General features: G+C 30.9%; 3 protein-coding genes and 1 long non-coding RNA gene across 11 annotated transcripts; 2 read left to right on the top strand and 2 right to left on the bottom strand.

The window, feature by feature from the left end:
• Positions 1-145: 145 nt before the first annotated feature.
• Positions 146-1,464, top strand: LOC103837912 (NEDD8-conjugating enzyme Ubc12). 4 transcript variants are annotated; one of them, XM_033280757.1, is made up of 6 exons: positions 146-275; positions 457-572; positions 658-766; positions 839-917; positions 997-1,113; positions 1,202-1,464. In XM_033280757.1, exons 2-6 carry the CDS (start codon positions 461-463, stop codon positions 1,337-1,339), a joined length of 555 nt encoding a protein of 184 aa, XP_033136648.1. In that variant the 5' UTR covers positions 146-275; positions 457-460; the 3' UTR covers positions 1,340-1,464. The 4 variants fall into 4 exon arrangements, with proteins under 4 accessions (XP_033136648.1, XP_009112550.2, XP_009112549.2 ...); XM_009114302.3 differs by having other exon boundaries at positions 148-291; XM_009114301.3 differs by having other exon boundaries at positions 159-291; positions 454-572.
• A 4,420-nt stretch (positions 1,465-5,884) lies between these two features.
• On the bottom strand, positions 5,885-13,490 carry LOC103837911. 3 transcript variants are annotated; one of them, XR_004451234.1, is made up of 4 exons: positions 7,550-13,490; positions 6,918-7,483; positions 6,735-6,822; positions 5,885-6,139 (listed from the first exon to the last, which is right to left on the bottom strand). It is a non-coding gene; the product is annotated as an uncharacterized LOC103837911 (long non-coding RNA). The 3 variants fall into 3 exon arrangements; XR_004451233.1 differs by having other exon boundaries at positions 5,885-6,646; positions 6,918-13,490; XR_004451232.1 differs by having other exon boundaries at positions 6,918-13,487.
• Positions 13,491-14,083: 593 nt separating this feature from the next.
• Positions 14,084-17,959, bottom strand: LOC103863101 (conserved oligomeric Golgi complex subunit 4). Of its 2 annotated transcripts, XM_033279580.1 has the most exons (4): positions 17,637-17,959; positions 17,302-17,547; positions 16,921-16,990; positions 14,084-16,805 (listed from the first exon to the last, which is right to left on the bottom strand). In XM_033279580.1, the coding sequence occupies exon 4, from the start codon at positions 16,701-16,703 to the stop codon at positions 15,978-15,980; it is 726 nt and encodes a 241-aa protein (XP_033135471.1). In that variant the 5' UTR covers positions 16,704-16,805; positions 16,921-16,990; positions 17,302-17,547; positions 17,637-17,959; the 3' UTR covers positions 14,084-15,977. The 2 variants fall into 2 exon arrangements, with proteins under 2 accessions (XP_033135471.1, XP_009139098.1); XM_009140850.3 differs by having other exon boundaries at positions 17,302-17,959.
• Positions 17,960-18,257: 298 nt separating this feature from the next.
• Positions 18,258-20,126, top strand: LOC103849628 (homeobox-leucine zipper protein ATHB-21). Of its 2 annotated transcripts, none has more exons than XM_009126371.3 (3): positions 18,258-18,434; positions 18,666-19,003; positions 19,611-20,126. In XM_009126371.3, exons 1-3 carry the CDS (start codon positions 18,347-18,349, stop codon positions 19,851-19,853), a joined length of 669 nt encoding a protein of 222 aa, XP_009124619.1. In that variant the 5' UTR covers positions 18,258-18,346; the 3' UTR covers positions 19,854-20,126. The 2 variants fall into 2 exon arrangements, with proteins under 2 accessions (XP_009124619.1, XP_009124618.1); XM_009126370.3 differs by having other exon boundaries at positions 18,663-19,003.
• The last annotated feature ends 3,497 nt before the right edge of the window (positions 20,127-23,623 follow it).

Raw genomic sequence — 23,623 nt, 5'->3', positions numbered from 1 at the left:
CTCCATTATCGATGCGGTTAATGAGGTCTAAATCGATTGTAACCACTTGTTGGATAATGAAAAGTTGATGTTGAGCCCAAAAAAAAAAAAAATTCTGAAACACAAAAAGTTGGAAGTGCAATAAAAGGACGCGTAGCCCATTAGGTTTGAGAAGGCCCAATAGTTTGATCGAATGCTACATATAGTTTCAAAGATACACCGAAAGGTTCTTCTGAATCAACAACCAAGGGAGAGAAAGCTACGATCGCGAGAGAGGCAAAGATTCGATCCTAACTGTTTCGATCCAAACTCGTAAGCTCTCTTCAATCCCTTTCGCGTCTTGTAGTTAGATTAGAACCTCCGATCATCTTTGTTCCGCTTATTCGTTCTGGGAAGAAGATTCAAAATTGGGCGTTTAGGGATTTATCGGTACGGTGTTATTGATTGGAATCCATATCTGTTATTTGTTGGTAGAAGAATCATGATAGGGTTGTTCAAGGTTAAGGAGAAGCAAAAGGAAGAAGCTAAGAACAACAACGCAAGAGGAGCTTCTGCCAAGAAACAATCTGCTGGTGAACTTCGTCTTCACAAAGGTTGTGTTATCTCTCTCTCTTTCTTCTAATTAATGTAATCTAAAACTGTATTATTCCCTACTTACCTGTGGTTGTTGTGTTATAGATATAACAGAGCTGAATCTGCCAAAGTCTTGTTCGATTTCTTTTCCCAATGGAAAGAACGACTTGATGAACTTTGAAGTCACCATTAAACCAGACGATGGTTATTACTTGTAAGTAGTTTTTATTAAAAATCTTCCCTTTCGGTTGCTAATTGATGCGTTGTTGTGTTTACCAACAAACAGAGGTGGTAAGTTTGTTTTCACGTTCCAAGTCTCTCCTGTGTACCCACATGAAGCTCCAAAAGTTAAGTGCAAGACCAAGGTTAGGCTCTCTCTCTCTTGACTTGTTTGTTGATTCTTCTTGTAAACTGCTTAGAAAGGAGTATGTTATACGTATGTAGGTGTACCATCCGAATATCGATTTAGAAGGAAACGTTTGTCTGAACATCTTGCGTGAAGACTGGAAGCCTGTTCTCAACATCAACACTGTCATCTACGGTCTTTTCCATCTCTTCACGGTAAACAAGGATCTCTCCCTTGCTTATAGATACTCTGCTTCTTTCTTGGTGGGGGGGACTTGAGTGTTTTTTGTTTCTTTCACCACAGGAACCCAATCACGAGGATCCTCTCAACCATGACGCAGCAGCTGTTTTAAGGGATAACCCCAAGCAGTTTGAGGCTAATGTCAAGAGGGCTATGTATGGTGGCTTTGTTGGCCAAACCTCTTTCCCTCGCTGCATCTAGTTCAATCATATGGTTCTGTTTCATATCACTTTTCTTCTTCTCTAGAGACTTGTGTGGTGTTTGCTCTTTTGTACATTTGGCATTTTATGATCGGTTTTATTATAATAAATAAACTTCATCTAGTACCGGTGATGCAAGGGCTAACCCAACCAACCAATAAGCATAATACTCTCAACCATCTCTGCTTCCCTTGAATCTTGGAGATGTATCTGTTTTCTCATCTTTATGTAACAAAGACAACACAATCCAAACGCGACAGCCATCATTCACATGAACCCCTTGGATAACACCTCATCCTCACGACTTTTAAACTATCAATGCATTTTGTACAAACCCGAAGACTTTCTCGACATTAAGGACTATGATTCCCGGAAATGTTCGTAATGTGGTTACTTTTTTTCATGGCCACCCACGATTACATCCAAAATGGAGCTCGAGCTTACTGTTCGTTGCAGAACTGTTTTCATCTTACAAAAAACGCATTCCTTGCTCAAAAGTATTAACAATATAACAAAACAAAACCAAAACGTAATTACTTAGTTTCTCACATACTAAATCAGAAACTCATTAAGAAACAAAATTTCTCACATAAATTTTGGGGTTTATGGAGACGACCAGGGTTATGTTTATATGGCTAACAATCTCGATATTCATTGGGCTATAATAAGTCTGTCCATTTGTATGCATAAATAGTAGGACTAGGATCTGATTTCATCCAAGGAGTAGCGGTTAACATAAGGCCATTTAGGATGTAACTGATCATACAGTTTCGTATTGTTTTTATCAATCACGTAATACAAGCAATACAGTTAACATAAGGCCATTTAGAATAACTTTTCACATTGAAAGAGTAAGGTTGTTACATAATCAGTTTATATACATCGCTTAACATTAAACCACATTAAATCGACATTCACATTTCTCTTAACCATTGGTTTAGTGACTTTGGTATAATAGTAACGTATGTAGCCCTTTTTGTCAACGGTCCTATAATTATCTTAACTCCCGAGATAACAAGTAGCTAGGTGCATGGAATCTTACAAATCAGTTGTTACGAATCAGAAGATTTTTTTTATTTAAACTATTTTTATCAAAAGTCATTCAGTGATTGGCTTAAATAAGTGACCGAAATTCCTATAATTCTGCATTTAGTTTTTTTTTGGTAGTTAAAAAAAGATTCTTTTCTTCTTTTTTTTGTCGGCAAAAAAAAAAGATTCATTTCTTTGAAAGCTGATTTACATTTAGGTTCCTGTGTATTTATTTTACAGCAAACTAGGTCTTAAAATGTATACTAATCAAGTTTACGAATTAAATAATTACTTTAGCATGGTTCATTATGCATAATTTTTTAATTTATTAACACAATGCATGTTGTGCCATGTATATACCTTGGACCACCACGAAGTCAGACAAGATCGCCTTAAAAGCTGTATTAACCAAAATAGAAAGAATATCATAAATTCGTAATATTAGTTCACATATTAAATCACTGGCTAAACAGATCAACGACCAATATTTAAGAGCCATCTAGAAATCCGCCTTCTTTAGCTGGTTGTATTCAGAATCATCGCCTAATGTAGGTTACTTGTCGGCATATTTATGGAGACACCTATCATATACCCTTTATGAAAATGTATAATATTATTGATTAACGTGTTAATGACAAGATTTATTTAGTTGCTAACCATGTGGTCAAAGCACCTAATCGGGATATAGAATGCAGAGTGACAGGTTGGAGCTCGAAGAGGCAAAGATAAACGAGAGAGAATATACAATAATGCATGTAAATGTATATATATGGAAAGCATATGACTAATGACTTCGATGCCAAGTGAGAGAATGATCAATAATTCAATATACTAGATGGTTGTCTACGATGGGTACACTGTATATTTAATTATTTGTATTAATATTTTTCACATTTAAAAACTAATTTGCTTATTATATGAACTAAAATTTAGTCAAGTGGGTCAAATAGTTTAAACTGAAGTAAATTAAAATGTATAACTGATGGTAATTAATGTGGCCTATTTTAATAGTGAAATGCTATAGTCATATTTAAGATAAATCGTCAAAAATGTGAAATATAAATATACATCTATAAATGCGTGTATTTTTTTTCTTCTGAATTCTTGATGAATCTGTGTAGCTTATTACCGCTTGGTGACTTGTTGTAAATAGTATCTAAATAGTTTTGTGTATATACTGATATCCGACTGATATGCATTAATTTCTCATGGCTTAACGAGTAAGAAAATGTCTCAAAATAGAATTGACGAAATCCAATTTGCTTAAAGAACAACCAAAGCGTGCAAAAAAGCTATGAAGCTTTTAACGTTTAAAAATGAGAAAGAAACTAATCATTTTATTTATATTACTTTTAAATAAAAAAAATTGCATAAGCTAGTTGCTCTTTTGTGTTATACGTTTCATACTAGAAATTTTATATATATATAACTACTCATATACGTTAAAATATATTTTAATAGTTTGAGCTTGTAAAATTTCATTAATATACCAGTATTATCAGTGCTACTAGTCTACTATCATTTGATCATACTGACTATTTGAAATGGTATGACCGTAAATTAGCCTAAATACCATTTCCAAACCACTTCTATTTTTTATTACTATAGCTAGCTTTTCCTAAAATAGATAAATTCTATTATAGAACAGCTGCAGTGGCAGAAAAAAAACTATTTACATGGATCATACCATTTTTTAATGTTTAATATAGTTGTTGAGTTGTGAACGTTTAGTTATAGAGTTGATTTTGTTCTAATGTATGTATGTGTATATATAAAATTCATCTATTTTTAGAGAAAAACATAAAAAATGTCATTTCCATCTCTAAATATAGAGACAAAGTAGTATTTTTTAATATTTTTATATAATAAAAAAATTCTATTATTAAATCATACATTGGAATAAATCTTATATAATAGAGATTTTTATTTTACAAAAACAAAATATAGAAATATATATTGAAAATGCTATGATAGACTGACACACTGTTTTACCCAAATGAGTAGAAATAAAAAAAAAAAATTTGTCAACGAGTAGAATGAATATAGTCTCAAATATCATATATATACCCTTATTTAATTATATCTGTTTTTTTGTCTCTTCTATGTCTTTTTCATCTCTTACTGACATAAAAATGTGGGTTATTGATATCATGAACTGGGAATCCAACACGTGTCCTTATTGGAATAACCCTAATTAAGACAAAACGTTGAAAGATTAAACTCACATGCTTTCGTCGTTCGTCTTGTTTCTCACACGGGGAATCTCTAAGGACTTACGTAAACCATTTCTTTTAAATTTCCCCGATTCATAATCCAACCAAATTCAACTAATTTGGTAAAGATTCTCATCACAGACGCAATGTTTGTGTGCTATTAGTTAGTTATTATCTTCGCAAATAAAATATATATTACTAGGATCGGACCCGCCCTACGGGCGGGTAAGCAAATAAAAATAATACAAATATATTTAAATCGTAATAAAATTTTAATTTTATTTTTAATTATAATTTTCACTATTTTTACTATTTTTTTGTTTTAGTAATTATATATGTGTTACTATATTAAAAAAATATATAAATTTTACTGTGTTCAAAATATTTAATTTTCTTGAATTTAATAGATTTTTAATATATATTTCTTCTTAAATTTTATAATTTAAACAATAAAAAAAGAAAAGCTAATTTATTATCTTTTTCTTTACAAAAGCAAGTAACATAAAAATATGATATTAATTGTTGATGTTTAATATTTATAAATAACATGTTAGGTTATATATTTATGAATTACTGTATTTGAGTAGAAAATATATTTATGTTGTTTTTATTTTCTTCAAACTGACATTAACAAAAATTTGAAAAAAATGAATTCCGCAATTGTTTTCTTTTCTTAACACCAAAATCTAGGCTAAACTAATAAAATAGAAAACCGTAACTATCTGATATATTGTTAGCTATGAAATTATTTATGGAGTATTTGATGTATTATCAATATATTTAGCTCAAATACTAAAAATATGAATTTTCTTATAAATTTTAAAATTTATACTGATGTATCATGTGTAATTAAAAAATGAATGTCTTATCTAAGAAAAAAAATCCCGAGAAAATAATTTACTTGATTAAGTAGAGTGGTTGATTGTATTTTGTAGTAATTATATATCACTTCTCAAATTAAAACCAGGTAACTAACGGTGGTGAATTACTGAACAAACATGACAAATATCCACAAACAAATATAGCTGGTCTTTCATAAATAGAAAATGAATCCTTCAAAATATCATAAAATAATACTTATAAATTACCAATATATTTTCTCAGAATTTGCATTAACTCTTTTTAGTAAATATAATATATATTTTCAGTATTAGAAAAATATATACATATTAAATTATCCATTATTTAAAAAGAAGTTTTATAGTGTAAAACCTCCTAAGCTACTACTGTGTCTCTACAAATACGAACCCGTTAAGAGGTTGGTGTTCCATAAACTTCTGTTATAACGTAAAAGTTCTAAATTGTAATGAAAAAATTGATGTACTGAAAGGGTGGTAAAAATCTACCAATAAAGTTACTAACTCATGGTTTGGGCTGAGCCCCTTTCTTTTTATTATTAATGCAATTATTAGTCGATAAAAAAAATGCATAAATCAGTTCAAAAAAAGTTACTAACTCTTAACAATTTTTTTTTATCTTGGAGTCCTTTTGTGGACGTGGCAGAGTTTCTAACAGACGTCATGAGGTGAACTCTCTGTACCTCTCTCCCCTCTCTTTTTCTGCAAAAACACATTGTTGAACTTTTCTCAAGTTCCTTCAAAGAAAAATAGAAGATGTTTGGTCAAGTGACCCATATAGATATTGCCAAAAGAGAGTAACATGCGAACATATTTTGAAATCCCTACGAAATACTTGCAAACCTATCGAGATAAACACATGTGTGCCAATAGTAAGGTATGATGAGACTCCCCTCTCTTATTCCATAAGTTTAAATCATAATAATCACACAGCACAAATTTTTTAAAAATTGTGGGTCGAAGATTATCCGAGCATAGATCAAATCTACATCTTTGAAAAACTTAAACTCTATGCTGATGTATAAGTGTTTAGTTCATGATTCTAGAAGCTATTTTTACATTTCCACTTTGTGTAACCACATGATCACGCATTGAACCGCTTGGAACCGGTCTGGGTACTGCGATCTGTTTCTTGGGAAATATAAGCTGAACCAATAAAACACCTCCATAGTGTCGCATTTAACTTCTCTAAATTGAAGAAATTTAAGCCTTGACATAATGAGAAACCCAACTCTTTTACTTGTTGTATTTGTTTTCTAAGCTACAAACAATATAAAGAAGTGAAAGTTTTCCTTACCTAGTCTGAAGACGTGAAGCATATATCTAGTCGTCTTCCCAACAATAACTATGATTCATTTATCACCAAGCGGCTGCAAAATCACAGCCTAGCAGAGAGAAAACTAATATATATTATCACACAGTTCACAGAGTGTCATTAATTCCACAATCTATGAAGTATAACACTCAATCCTCAACAAACCTGTGTAATTGCATGTAGAAATGGCAGCTCTGATCTCTCGGGGACAAAGAGAAAGACTGGCCAAGTAACTTTCTGACAAAACATTGAGAAAAGTATATGTGTTAAGTCTGAGATAAATAGCTAATAAGAGATGTACCTGGAAGTTGTGTGTGTGTGTGTGTGTTGGCTAGGCCAAGCAGCGAATCAGATCCCGGAACCTGAACCGCTCTGCAGGGATTGGAGAATAACATTGAACAGAATCGTCCGAGAAGAATCAGTCAGCCTGTAGTTCTGATTGCACGGACGGTGTCGGAAAGTGGAGAGAGGCTGAACATTCACAGTGGCTGGCATGAGGGTCGACTGAAACAAATGTTAAAAAAAAAGCATAATCAACAAACCGAAAAACTCATTCAAAAGAGGTCCAACAAAGATCTGAATATAAAAGTTTTATACTTCTGAATGTTTAGCCCCAATATTTAAAAGCACACGATAATCATGAGATTTAAGAACTGGAAAACCTTTGCATCAAAGAGGAATTTAGTCGCACCTCAATTGTTGAAGAACAGATAAGTTGGCCATTCATTATACTGCAAATAACATTTTTGGATTATCATGAACTGTGAGAATGATGTTCAAGAGACGAAAAAGCTTACCTTTTTATAGGTGGAGAAACACTCCTAGAAGAGGGATAAGTAGCATTGAATGAGGCATCGTGCTTGATTAGCGTTGATGGAGTTAAGAGGTTTCTTAAATCCGATGAATTAAGACATCTCGTTCGTAACGTCTTCGAGGGTAAGAACCAAAAACGAATGGACACTGTCGAAGCTTGACACAGTTTTTTACAACGTTTCATCTCAATCGACATTCTTTTGGTTTAGTTTAGATCACCACATATTGAAGAAGACGGTTGGGATCAGAGAGAATGCATTTTTACAGTATCGATCGTATTTCCCAATCAGGCTGGGTTACAAAACTGAATCAGAAAAGATTAGCCCAATAAGCCCATTAATAATCACAACCATAAAGAACAAAATCAAAGCAAGCAATACACGATAAAGTATTAGTGAAACGCTGCCGTTTGATGAATGGACATGTGTCATCTCCTCCTTTCAAGACTTAATGACGTGGCATGCTTAAGAAGGAGAGAAACATATTTTTATATAATTAGATATCAAAATTAACAGTTATTTGTTGATAAGTATTTGTATATGGGATCAAATGTTTATTTTCTGAGTAGCGCCATTCTTCTTGCATGTATAACTAACGAACACGTTATCTCGCATATAAATTTTTGAATCATGTAATCTTCATGTCTTTTCCGATTATTTTCTTGAATTCAATTTCATAAACCAGCTATTTTAATAACTCGTAGCTTCCAAGAAGAATCATGCTGAACTGCAACTCTTTTTAAAGAGTCAGGCAATACTTTAAAGAGGATGTATTCATTAGAAGTTTGAAGTGACTTATATAAAATGACAAATTTACTGTTTTTAAAATATAATTAAAATCTAATGTTATTGCACTTATTATTTGATAAAATATTTAGAAACGACTGTTGTTGTATTTTAAAATTTTACTAGTGATTTTTAAAATTTAGTGGAATTATTTATTTTAAAATATAAATTTCATGATTTTAGATGATATTTTATGATAATTTAAGTTAAATCTTAATAAAATTTTAATTTATCTAAAAATGTCTAAAATGTAATAAAAGTTAAACCACACCAAACTCCCAGTTAAATACATCCTTTAAATGTAAAATAATAAAAATGTAATTCTTAAAAAAGGAAGAAAACTACTGTGATTATGGTTGTGAACCATAAAAATTCTCTTAAAAACATTTTAAATTAAGAAAAAAAGATGGCGGCTATTGCAAACAATACGACATGATTGGTCGGGAGAAAGTGCGGGGACAGAAGATCAGAACGCGTGTGCGAATGGGAGAGGAGGTCTATCCTGCGAGTCTGTTGAACGTAGACACGTGCTCAAACCCATGTGCTTCCCTTATCTCCCTTTTCCCTCCATTGGCGCAGGGCGATGAAGTACAAAAACAAGTCAAAATATTTGTTTTATATATATAAATAAATTTTACGGTTGCAGTTCTAATATTTGTTTTATATTTAAATATCAAATTCTTCGTTATTTTACAAAATATTCAAGCTTTTCAAAAATAGGTAGAAAATTATTGGGTTTGTCAGAGATATCAAACATTTTAGAGAAAAATATGCTATTGCACGTGTATTTTTTCATCAATTGTAAAAATATGCTATTGTATGTGTTTTTAGTTTTTTTTTTACAAATCTTTGATAAAATTTATTATATATAAAAATTCAACAGTTGACAAAAACTTCGGAGAATTTATTAAATCGTACCAACATATAAATATTTTCATTTTACACAAGTTTTTTTTTACAACGAAATGTTATTATATTATTCAAATTTGAAGTTGTCTGGATAACCAGACCGGAATAGAACAATCGATAAAACATATTTCCTTGTGGAAAGACCATGCAGTCCTCGCTAAAGAAATTAAAATCTGATTTTACACAAGTATTTTGGAACAGTTTGTTTTCTATAATATATGAAAATTTACATACTACTAATCATGCAAATGATTTTATGTTACAAGTTTCATATTTAATTTTGAAATATTTTCATTTTCAAACAGTTTTTGTCTCTCTAGTAGTATTTTAAGTATTTCTAATCTTTTATTGTTTTTGTTTCTGTAATAGTATTTAGAGGTAATTCCACTCGAATATATTCTTATTTCTTCATATAAAATAGAAGATATTACTTTTCTATATTTAAAAATCTCCAATGTATTTTTCTCTAAAATATAAAAATTATGGGTTTGAATGGTAGTGCCGTAGTGGTTGTAGGTGAAGTCCACATTCCCATTTATTTCTACAACATTAAATTCACAACAATCAAACTTTAATTCATAACTCTTGAAATAACATACAACTGTACAAGTGTCCTGTAGAGCCAAATATCCACAATAATTTTTGGGGCTTTTCGTAAAATTCCACAGCAATAAAATTTAAAAACACATCAAAAAGTCTATAAATTTTTTTCTAAAGCAAAAATTTTAAAGCTACAGTCATTACCAATCAGACCCTCTATAATAGATTTAAAATTTACTTTAATGTATTTCCCTAAAATAGAAATATCTAAATATAAAACATAAAATAGAGGAATATTTTTTTCTCTATAAATAAAGGAATAAATAATCTCTATTTTAGAGGAATAACTAGAATTGCGATGAAGCAATTTTGCTTTTAAATGCTACTTATAAAGGTAAAATATAAAAATGAGTTGGAGAGGTTTGAGGAAAAATAACAATCTCTATATTTATGGCAAGATTATTATAGGAGAATACACTAGAGAAAAATTTATTGTTATTATAAAGATTTTTCATTTATGAAAAAAATAACAAAGTACGTCGAAGATGGTCATAGAAAAAATGAAGCATGTATGTTTTTTGTTTTCGCCTTGAATCTATCAAACTCCATCTGTATTATAGAAAAAAAAAAGTAAAATAAATTGGAAATGGTGCTAAAGAGAAGGAAGAATGTTTTGTTTTTGTTTTTGCCTCTAATCTACCACTAAGTTAAGTATGTCATTTATCATCATCATAAAAGAAGGAAGATGGATATATGCAATTGATTATTTTTCATACATTCTTTATATAAGAGTTTAAGAACCCTAAGGTTTTGCTTTAAGTTGAAGGAAAGAAGGTTACCGAAAACTCTCTCACCTCGACTAACGAAATCATTAGAATACATTATACATAAAAATAAACTATTTAACTATGTATTTTCGACTGTCTTATATATGAATTTTTTTTCTTTTTGACAACAAACGACTATTCTATTACTCAAACTTGAGGTGGTCTAAATAACCAGACCGGAATAGAACAACCAATAAAACATAGAGATCTATGAAAAGAACGTGCATTCCTAGCTAACGAACATATAAATTTTGTTATTTGGAGGGAGAGTGAAGGATAAATCAAGTGCAAAAACATAAGACATTTAAGAATAAGGGGGAGACAAATGAATAGACAAGAATTAGGTTTCATTGTTCTTTTCTAATCGAATATTCCTCCGCATACTAAAACCCACGTACCGTTTGCGTTTTATTTGACACGTTTCATGATCTTGTTTCTCATTTCTGTAGAATTAACGCACATATGAAGTATTAGCACAGTTCATTCAAAAAAAAAAGTATTAGCACAGTCGAAAACGGTTTACTATTGAAGATCTCATCAAGAAATCTAGAACGATTCTTTTTATACACTCAGAAAAACCCATTTTGTCTGTATGTGTTCGTCTACTCGATAGTGATGTATGGCAATCAAGTGAGAAGGAAAATATTGTAGTTATAAAGAGTGAGAAGCTCGAACGTTTCATAACTTTATTAACATGAAGTCATAACCAGTGTCTCTATGTAAATCTTTTCCTCGTTTTCTCTAAAATCCAATGTGAGTTGAAGTAATTTTGACTTTAATTTGATGTATTTGTTTAAATTGGTGCATTAATGTAGTAGAAACTATTACTATTTGAACACGTACATTGTTCAAACATTAAAGCTCTCTTACCATATATTGTTATCTTTTACGTACATACTAAGAGAGACATGTTTTTCTCCCTGTTTTTTTTTCTTTTGATCTAAGTTTTCTCTCTGTTAAGGGATCCAAAAGTTAACAGAGTCCAAACCTACAATCAGTTAAAACTCTAATAGTACCTTCAGTCAAGTAAAGATAGTTGTTAACCAATGAAATTATACAAGAAGTAAACAAATACATGACCACTACAGATCTTGAATGCTCACAACAACCTTTCGTTTCTACAATATAATTTCGAATCCCAAGAACTATATAAAAACTCATACTATGTATTTTTAGTGGTTTAAGAAAATATTTATAATTATTAAAATTTTATATAATTTTTTTTTATAACATTGGTGTGATCTCAAAGGATTTATATGCTCAAAGACTAATCACTGATAGACCAACAAAAATCCGAGTTTTCTTGCCACTTAAGGCGTTTATGGGTGGCCAAGAGGAATCGAACCCAGAGCGGAAGCTCCAGTTGAAACCCATTTACCACTAATCCAAGACTACTTGGTTAATTCTTATATAATGTTTCCCAAAATGTTTCTTACTCCCTCACCTTTTTTTTTTAAATTGTTACTTTGACATTTTTTTTACATATATTAAAAAAATAATTGAAATGCATTTATGTTTTTATTAGTTACATTTATTTAACAAATAAAATTTGAGATAAATAAAATTATTTATAAGATCAATGCAATTTGCATCTAATATTAAAGTGGAAAAAATATATTTATCATTAGAATTCTAAAATGACATTCTTTGTATAACAAGAAAAAAATGTTAAAATGATACTTTTTAAGAAACATAGGGAGTAATTATCTAGGTGTTGTTATACTAATGTATATAGCATGGGCAATAAGCATTTTTTATTGCATGATTAAGAAAGGTTAAATTTATTCAATCCTTACTTCGCACGTAATTGCTTTAAGTACATTATGTTGAAGTTTTAGCTAAAAATACATCATCTTGAAACGTATATAAAATAAAACGTATTTCGAAGAAAAATCTTGAATATAAAGGCATTTGGCTTTATGGTATCAAATATCAATTAGGTACAGTCTATCAGAAAAATATACTTGAATTTGTTCCAAAACACTACAAAACAAAAATGATAGTAGAGACAATCACAGTATATTAAGCATATACCTACCGCTAGCTTTAGATGTTAAGCAAATCGATGTGCTTTTCTTCTATTTTGTTACACAAGAAAATCAGTTGTTTCTATGTTTTCTTCGAATGAAATAATATAATTCCCTCTACGTTTATTTTTCTTTTAACAAACCAAAGAAAACGAGTTTTTAATTAGTAAGCTAATGTTGTTATACCGATCAAAATTTAAAGTCATTTTAAGTGAATCTTTATACTTAATTTTATGTTATTCGAGTTTAGAAATCGGATTAAAGGAAACTTTAGAAAGAGTGGGGACGTAACAAGTTATTAATACACTGAAGATGAGAGTGAAAAAATTAAACAACCTTTTGATGGCAAGTCACTTATGTGTTCTCTTTTAGTTTGTTGCGAAGACTTATCCATATGATGGTGATAACGACTCCCTTTTATCCTCTCACTACACGTAAAATATTTATCAAAAAACACATTAGATTATATATAACGAGGATTACATGTATAAAGACTGCATGTAAATATCCCTTCAAAATAATACTAAAATGGAAATTTAGTAGAATTTACATGGACTAAAATCGAGAACTGTGTTACTTTGTAATGCAATGTCAAATTTAAAATTATTGAAGTTAATTAGTTTCATATTTTATTTTATTTTATTTTTCTAGATAGAAGGATATTTAGATCCATATATAGTTTTCAATCCAAGCAGTATATTAAATTATATCTACTAGATCCTTTCTCCGCGCTACGCGCGGATAATATATTTAAATTTGTTACATTTATCATTTTTATTTGTATATAAATTTTTGTATAATAAATTATATATAACTAATTTTTAAATTTGATTTTTTTATATTTTTAGTTTAAAGTAAGTATTTCTATTATATATAACACAATTAACTAATAAAATATTAAGAATCAAGTCCGAGATTTTAGAGTTATGTAAAAAATATAATTATGTATAGAATATAAATTATCTTAGTTAAAAGATCGGAATCTCATCTCGAATAAATTCAAGAAAAGAAAAAGTACTCCAATAACCTACTTAAAATATAAAACCCCCTTTTCAAAAAAAAAACATACTTAATAATATTTTTACGTGTAATAGTTGAAAACTGATAATTGAATATCAATCTAGAATATTATTTTAATAGATCTAATGGTAAAATATTAATTGTAATAAAAATTTTTTGAATTTTGTAATATTACATAAATTAAAAGTCTTTAAGATCTAAAATCTATTTTATTAACATAATATATTTTTATTCATTTATTATTTTGACGTTACAAAATATTGATTTAGTTTTATTTGTATATTAATTTTTTAATAATTTATTTTCTTTTTAAGTAATTTTAAAATTATCAAGAATATAATATATTTAAAATTATTTATTTAAATATATTCAAATATGATGTCTCATTTTTATGTGTGTTTGCGTTGAGCATATTTAATTTGTAGTTTGTATATTTAATAACACTTTGTTGTGTGCCGTTCTATGGTTTTAATAAATGTGTTGTCATTTTATTTTTATTACACTAACATGATTTCTTAGTGATCAGTGATAATGTATTTTTAACGTTATGTATTAAATTTTATCGTATATTTTATAACTCTTCATGCTGACACTTTTTTTAGAATCATTTTAATTAGATAATAGATTTAAAGATGTAAATAAAACTGTGTATGTTGTAAATTAAGACTTTTTAGTGTAACTGAGCACTATCAATTATGGAAATTATATTACGATTTTACTAAATCTTTCTTTCTGTGTATATTTTTTTGTTTTATTTTGTATTTTTACAATTTCATTGCCTTATTCTTTAGTTACAAAGAATTGCTATTTCCAATTTTTGTTTCATATACCTTAAAAGTCTTCGGTTGATTTTTATTTGTTTTCTTTCTCCAATTACAATGTACAGTACGCCGTTTCTTTTTTTGGAGCAAACTACTAATATCATAAGATATAAAAACTTAAACTCCAAGAATAGAGTGAGTATTTGTGCTAGAGAAAACTTATTTAGCCACTAATATGGTGAGATATTATAATATTAGAAAGTATGGACATAATTAAGTTGTGATAACTGGAAATACATCTTTACGTCTTCCTTACATCATCCTTAATTGGTTTACGGTTCGACAATTTCTAATATACTGAGGGTAACATAATATTAGATGTTGATTATCTCATTCCAATTAGGAATGCACAGAATGAGAGAAATTCAAAGTGATAACATTTTACAATTTTGTCCTCATATCTATATAGAATTAGTTTATAGATTACTCTATTTGTTTCAAAATGTAATCAGTTAATTAGAATCTGTAATATTTAAAAGTTATTACTTTAGAAAACTGTCATTTAATATATTAATTTAATCAATTACACAGTAATTTACATAATTTAATTGGCCACATAATATCCAATAATTATAAAGTTACATTGAAATATAAAAACAATTTATATAGTGAAACAAAAAAGACTTTCAAATCATTATATTATAAAGCAAAAGAAATATTCAAATTATATTGAAACATTAGAATAGTAAGAATCAGAAAAGCTGAAATTTCAACGTCGATCATTTACGTCGATCATGTCTTAGACTATCTCCAATGTATTCATCTATTTTTTCTCTAAAAATGAGGGGCAAAGAGATTGATCAGAGGGATTATATTTTTAGTCGAGCCTTCTGAGATGATTGAAATTTATATTTATGCCAAAGTTTAAGATACAATGGAAATATGATTTTTATCTGAATACCATCCGTTAACCAGTTTCATGTAAATAAAAAATATAATTATATTTTCCATATATTTGAAATTTCATCATCTATTATTCCTTTTTATTGATTGTTGGGACTTGTAACCAAATAAGTTTCTCGTCTTATTATAATTTAATAATCTATTTTTTTTAATCAAAAAATTTAATAATCTAGAAGGAATGTTTTTCTGTCGCCTAATCTATACAATGAATGTTGATATAGTTTGAGTATAGATGCTTGTTTTGTGTATATCTGGAGCTAAAACCCACTGTGTATACCTGTTTATGAACTTCCAAATCCATAAATAATGAATTTTGAGAAGGTTTATAATCAGCTCAGTTAAAATGAATAAAATTCAAGTACGTTTTCAAATTACTAAAAGGAACAAAATTATTTGTACAACTAACAAAAAAATTTAAGATGATTTATTGGTAATGCAATGTGTTAGAACTTTTTTTAGGGAATTAAGAAGCTATGAGCTTTTAGCTCATCATGTTTTAGATAAGAAAGCATTTAAAAGTAGCTATTTTTATGGCATTCGAACTCGTGATCTTGATAGATGCTCTCTTCTATAATGTTAGTTAGTAAGCGAGATTTGGTTTTAAGTCGACCATCGTCTTTATGCAACCAATACCACCTAAGAACAGCCTAGCGCCAAGGTTAGGCTCTCTAATCTTCTGCTGCAAAGCTTCATGGTAATCCTTAGCCAACAAGCTACCAGCATTGCTCAGCACAGCAATCACAGAGCTAATGTTCGAAGTCGAAATGGCTCTCCTCAGACAGCTCTGCAACACGTAGAACACATCGTCCACCATTGATGTGGTAAGGCTGTCCGGTACATGCTCATCAATCCTTATGGCTTTCCTCACATTCTCAACCATAAAGAACCCTTCTAGTATCACATAGAATCCCGTCACGTCCTGAATCACTTTGCTAAAGCTACCATTTCTAAACGCTTTCGTAGCTTTTGGTAACAACTCAGCATCAACTGACGTCAAAGACTTGATCTTTGACACCATGAACTCTGTGTAATCCTCACCTAACTGCATCAGAGAGAGTATCTCCTCCACATAGAGCTCTACTTCTCTCGGGTCTGGTCCTTCAGAAGCACCACCAGCAAGCAGATTCAAATTTGGAGAGTTGTTGATATCAGAAGCCAACCTAGCTCGCTTCCTAAACTCCATATACTTCTTCAAGATCAACGAGCCTCTAGAATCACATTCCTCTTGCAATTCACATATCGCATAAACAACACCGTCTTCTCCGCATAGACCTCTCAAGATCTCATCGTTCTCTTCAATAGCCATGAACTGAATTAGTGAATTTCATATATATCTGAACATTGTCATCAATGTCTTTCCGGGACCTTTTGCTCTGCATCTTCCAGCTCTCCATCGAGCTTCCGAAAACTGCAAGATCCAAAAACATGTAACGACCATCAAAACAGCTTGAGAGCTACAAAGCAGAAACCAGTAAAAGATTCAACAACTAAAAAATATTCAAAAGCTAAAAAAATTTAGTTACCTGCTCTCATCCTTTTAGAAGAGTAATTTTTCATAGAGAGAAGTCAATATACAGAGGTATATCTTCAAGGCTTCAAGCACCAGTCAGAAACCAATTTACATGTCCAAGAGGAACATTTTTATCAATTAGATTCACACAAAAAGAAACAGAGAACAAAAACGAAGAGAAGAAAATATAAGATAACATCGTAGTTATAAAGCAATCGGTTGAACTATCAGTTAATACACAGAATGAAAAATCTTTCGCAGTCATACAAAGAAGAAAAGAGAAAAAAATAAAATAAAGCTTTGATCTTTTTTCAGCAGTCAGTAGCGGAGGTGACTACCATTAGTTGTTTCTATTTTGATCTTAGTAATAAAGTATAGTGAAATCATTAGTTACCTGCTCGTTGGAGTCTGAGATGAGCGTGGGAAGATCTCCAGTTGAGACGACCTCTTCCTTTTTATCATTGAACATAGCGGCTCGGCGGAGGAGTCAACGGATTTGCCGTTTGGTTTCTTCGACTTAGGATCGCCGGAGACTTATGAGGAGACAACGTCTTTTCCGTTTGGTTTATTCGCGGTAAGATCGTTTTGGAATTTTCTGCTGGAATTCATCGTTTGAGTGTTTTTTTTTTCTGTAACAATTCTGTGAAAAGAAGAGACTTATAAAGAGAGGTAGAGAGGATAAGGCGAAAGGAATCCATTAATGTGAAACTCAGAGGATTCATTGCTCACTAATGAATACGGTGTCGATTGATTGATCCGTTGAGGAAGGGGAAACGGCGAAGGGAGGAGTTGTCGAAGAGATTCATTTAGGGTTTCCAAAGAGCGAAGAGAAGAGAGACGTCAAAGATTCACGACGTTATCCGACTTTATCGGACCAGGGCTTTTGATCAACATGTTTCTTTGTTTTTCAGGGTTAAAAAAAATACAGCCCAAGACCGGTCCCATTCGGTTTGACGTGGAAAAACTAAGCAACCTCATTGGTTGATTTTAATGGTCGACGTGGACACTCTCTTTACTCTTCATATTCGACTTTTAGTAGTGTTAGATGTTGATCTACTTATTTCTTTATTTAGTACGTAATTAGAAGAAAAAAAAATTAAAATGTTCCATTATTTTTATTGCTTTCACATGAGTTCCACGAAATGATATATTTCAAGTTAAAAGTCATTTCTTTTCAACATGAAACATTATTAACGATAGTGATATATAATATATAACATAATATGCAAAAGGATAATTATGTAATTTGGAAAATATATACTTATTACATAACTAAAAATAAATAAACTCTAATCAAACCATCCCTTGACACCTACCCCTCCTTTATAAATGATAAGTCCCCCTCTTCTCCCAACACATCTTCTCCTTATTGCAGAAAAAGTGAGACAGAAAAAAACATCAACTAAGAAGAAGATCTAGAGAGGGAGAGACCAAGAAACATGAATAACCAGAATGTAGATGATCATAATCTTCTATTCATTTCTCAGATGTACCCTAGTGTCTATACTGCATCAATACCACAACAAGGTTTGTCCATATTTAAGATCTTACTCTTTATTTTTTTTTTAAAAACCCCAAAAATTGGGTTAACAACTATCTTCAAGTGTGTCTTCTTTATTATTTTATTTTTTTGTAATGATAAAATTGTCTTGTCTTAGTCCTTTTCACATACGTGCATGATAAATACTTAGAGTTAAAGACATAGATTTTGTGATAAGTTAAAACATTCGTACTAATTGGTTTCTCTTTGATCAGCAGGAGAATCGAAACCAGCGCGGCCGAGGAGGAGGAGGAAGAGCAAGAGTGTTGCGGTGGCGGAGGTAGGTGGAGAAGGAGGCAATGGGTGGTTTAGGAAGAGGAAACTGAGTGATGAGCAAGTAAGAATGCTGGAGATGAGTTTTGGAGATGAACATAAGCTTGAGTCAGAGAGGAAAGATCGTCTTGCTAAGGAGTTAGGGCTTGATCCTCGCCAAGTCGCCGTCTGGTTCCAGAACCGCCGTGCACGGTGGAAGAACAAGAGGCTTGAAGATGAATACACTAGACTTAAGAACGCACACGAAAACGTCGTCGTTGAGAAGTGTCGTCTTGATTCTGAGGTGCGTGATTATCTTCTCTTTCCAGAAAATAATTAATATTTTACTATAAATTGCTTAAAGATGTATGGCAGAGTTATGTAGGTTATAGATAACGATTACTGGTTTTCATTTAATAACAAAAATTTCTATTTATGAACATATACTTGTAAAATGTTATACACTTATACCCGAAGAAAAAGAAAACTAATATGAACTGAAACCAAGACAACATAAGCAATTGAGAAAGAAAAAAAAGTAGAAATCAACGTTGATTGAGTCACAATTTTGTTTTGTTACCTTTAGTATATAGCTAAAGCTGTAAATTACATAAACTGATACTATTTTTTTTTTGTCAAACTGTATATTATTTTGTTGTATTAAAAATAAAATAATAGAGAAAGTGAACTGCTAATTCCAAAAGAATAAATAAAACCAAGTGTCATTTTATGTAATTATCTTTCCGTACAAACTTCCTTCGTTTTCTAGTGGTTATTCACCTGCTTGTCTTAATCACTGGGCCTCTAATCACCAGACCCACAAAATTAAATTAATCAAATCAAAGTCATAACAACATGATTAGCTATAAATAGTAAGGTATTTAGTTAATCAAATCAACTTATTATTTCAGGTTCTTCACCTAAAGGAGCAGCTTCATGACGCTGAACGAGAGATCCAACGGTTGGCACTAAGAGTCGAAGGAGTCTTAAGCAACAGTCCGATCTCATCTTCTGTCTCTGTCGAAGCCAATCAGACTACGCCGTTTTTCGGAGACTACGAAGTCGAAGTTGGAGACGACGGTGGCGGTTATGAGAACTTGTTCTACTCGCCAGAATACATTGATGGATTTGAATGGATGAGCCCATTCATGTGAAAACGACTAGCTTAAATATTAATTTTATTAGTATAGTGATAACTAGGCTATTTATATGATTGGTCGATATCTCTAATGAAGCAGAATGTAAATTAAAGCTATAGTTCTAATTCGGTTGTCTAATGTTGTGGATATCTTTCTCTAAGCATCCATTGCTTAACTAGGTAACTAAGTCTAAAGCGGCTTTAATTTATTTGACTTGAAGGTCAAGTTTGCACAAAACAATGTATTATTATTTGTCAATTATAAGTAAATTGCGATTTCTCTTTCTAATTATAGGTTTTAACTCAAAATATATGTGGATATGATATGAATCATATTATACTTGGTAATTTTTTAAAGAATTTACAACTTTATATAATAAAAGCCTGTTTACGTCGATTCCCTTAGTATTTAATATGCAAAAGACATACATAATTAATTCATTATTCAGAAAGAACTATATATTGATCAACGAGTTATTTAATCACACGCTAAGCAACTACTGATACTCTGATATATTGTCAAAAGACGCAACGTACTACAACTATTAAAAAAACGTATGACCACCTATTTGACGATGATATACACCACTTAAAATATATATTGGTAATTTGACGATGGTAAACGACCACTGAAAAATACATATTAGTAATGTATTACGTAATATAAGATATTTATTAGTATCATAAAAAAAAAAGTTAAGGTACAGAAAAGATTGCGTTTTCTCACTCTTTAATCACATAATTTAATTTCTTGGTTCTTTTTGCAGCGAACGACTTGGTTGTCAAAATTTATAATTACGAATCATACATAAGAAACCGTACGTACATAGTCATTGAATTAGAATACCGACACTGGTTGTCATTTGTCAAAAAGAAAAGAATACGGACCCTTGGAATCGATAACCTGATAGATTTTAAAGCATGTCTTCTTGTCAGATTGGTACGTACGTGTTTCTATATGGACTGTGGATATATATTTTTATAAAAAAAGTACGTTACTTTAGAAAGAAATTTTTTTGCAATTATAAAAAAATATAGTACGTAATATAAGCTGTATATATTACGGGTTTTCTTTAAGAACTTTTTATCATCATCGAACACATATAGTGGCATGGTATATAAAACTAACGGCGAAAGATATCGCACTCGCACATGATACAAACACAAGCAAAACGACGATGAAACTTTAAATGTCGATGGATATCATTTTGTCAAAAATATTAAAAGAGGTTCGGATAGAATATAACTCAATTAGGTAACGAAATAATGTGAGTTCACCTCATGTGACAACAAAATTGGATATCTTATGCAATAGGACGGTCCAATATGACTCTAGAAAATATCTTCCTATGCATATATTATTGTCATTGGTTTATTATTTGAATCACAAAGATTTAGATAATACAAGATGTCTGTCCACGTCTAGAAGTAAATCTTATTATACTAGTGGGTTTTTGTATAATACATCAATAGCTAAAACTCAAAGCTAAAGTTGTAATAACTTTGTTGGGAAGGATATGCAGGAAAAGTGTCCCATGTGTCTTATCCTTGCACCGATTCAAGGCTTTAAATCTGTTTGTTGTCTCTCAAATGTGAGATTTAAATGGTCACATAAAGTTCAAATTCTGTCAAATTAACAATGAAGAAACTGAAAAATATATGTGTCTGTATTTTTTTTTTTTTTTTTGAACACCAAATATATGTGTCTGTATAAAGAGATGTTATATGTGTCAAAAAAATATTGCAATTTATTTCTAACAAAAAAAGCCGAATCGAGAAGTGATAAAAGAACGCAATTGGTGTAATTTTAGGAAATAAGGATTGATCTTAAAGTGTAAAGAAGCAACAGTGTGTAGGTACTTTTCAAAGTTGAAGTCAGATTCATTGGAGTATAGTGTGATATGTGTCAAAAAATCATGGATTGATGGGTTGAAAAGTCGGTCATCTTTTCTGGTACATCAAATATTGTTTTGAAAATTTCGTTGATAGAATAACAAATGGAAATGAATAGCGCAATATTCCATTTAGTTGATTATACTTTATGAAAACATATAATATAGTGTTGTAGAACCAAAATGAACGCTGCTCAGTTACTGGCTTCGATCGTTTTTGTTGTTCATATTACTCATTTTTCTATTACTATTTTTTGTCAAAAGGGTTTTCATAAAATTAAAAATATTGTTTACACAGTAGCAAGCAAGAACCCATTTTAAACAATGAAATTATATGAAAAAGATCATCAAACTAATACTAGAAAAGAGTTTTTCAACAAAAAAAAAAAGTAATAGAAAAGAAAGCAAATGGAGGGTGGAAAACGGACATTGATGAAGAGCTAAACCAGAGCTATTGTTGTTCTTTATTATGTGTAGGATATATACTAATCATTTGTAACACATGCCTATTTTTTTTGTTATACGTTATACGAACCATGAAAACTAGTCGGAGTCGCCCCAGTCACAATGCAGTTGATTAGACAAGTGTGGAAAGGTCACTTTCACTTTAATTAACCAGTCTGATACTGGTTTCAACGTCGGTCTGGTAATCGTTTTGTTGTGTTGATTTGTGGATACCCTTTTCAAAATTTTATTACAACATATATGTATATATATATATGTGTATAAATATTGTATAATCTTACACAATCTTACATTATATTCATTTATAACTTATTTATTATTTTAAATACTATATATTTACCAGAGGGAATAAAACAAAATTAATATATGCATGATTCCTAAAACTAATATTCCAGAAACTTTATCAGAATACAGACCTATTGTTTTGTGCAATGTCTTCTATAAGATCATCAGTAAGATTTTGATAAATCGGTTAAAATCTTCGTAAGATAAAATTGTTTATGGTTCACACGCTGTATTTATCCAGGGAGGCCTGTCAAATAGACAAACTTCGGCTCAGATCAAGTGTTGTCGGTCCATCTAACCCAAGTCGGCATAAGGTTAAGCCAACTAAGATTTTAATGCAGCTTTATTAGCCAAACAATTTGAAAACATATTCATTTGCTTAACTCTTTACTTGCCTAGGTAATTGGATGACATTATTATAACCGATCATGCCCGTTAGAAGATCGAAAGATATAATCGCCTTCTTATGGCTGGAGTAGTATTATGCAGCACTGTTATTCTTGAAATCAGGCCTACGAAAGACAATTGGGGTGGGACTCAATACTATGGTATAGAGTGAACCATGGGTACTGGACACCGAGTCTAGACCTCCAAGGGCCTCGAATCGGGTTACTTATCGGCACTCAAAACTCATAGTTCATTACTTCATTAGATGTGATACTATAGATTTTTATACTACCCTTTTACGAGATTATTCCACCCCGAGGACATTCATATTATCATTGGGCTGAGACCTAGTAACATGTGGTCAATGGACGGCTTCGCTTGGAATCACTCAAAACTGTTGGTTCATTCCTTCATCAGGTGTTATACTACTCTTTTACGAGATTATTTCCATTATGAGGACATTCCTATTATCCTTGGGCTGAAACCTAGTAACATGTGGTCAATGGACGGCTACGCTTGGGATTACACAAAATCCAAAATTTATTCAGTTAAATTCAGGTTTAGTCTACTACACAAGAAAAACGAAACATAGACTATTTGGTCGACCACCCGAGTAACACTGGTTTACAGAGCCATGTGTGGAAGGTCTGAGGTTCAGGAAAGATGAAACACTTTATGTGGCAAGCACTTACATGATATTTTGCCACAACATAACGACTTGCCTAAAGATATTTTGGAACTGATAGCAGCTGTCATA

This window comes from Brassica rapa, chromosome A09 (assembly GCF_000309985.2).
Source record: "Brassica rapa cultivar Chiifu-401-42 chromosome A09, CAAS_Brap_v3.01, whole genome shotgun sequence".
In the NCBI taxonomy this organism is placed as follows: domain Eukaryota; kingdom Viridiplantae; phylum Streptophyta; class Magnoliopsida; order Brassicales; family Brassicaceae; genus Brassica; species Brassica rapa.
This window is presented reverse-complemented; position numbering and strand designations above follow the sequence as displayed.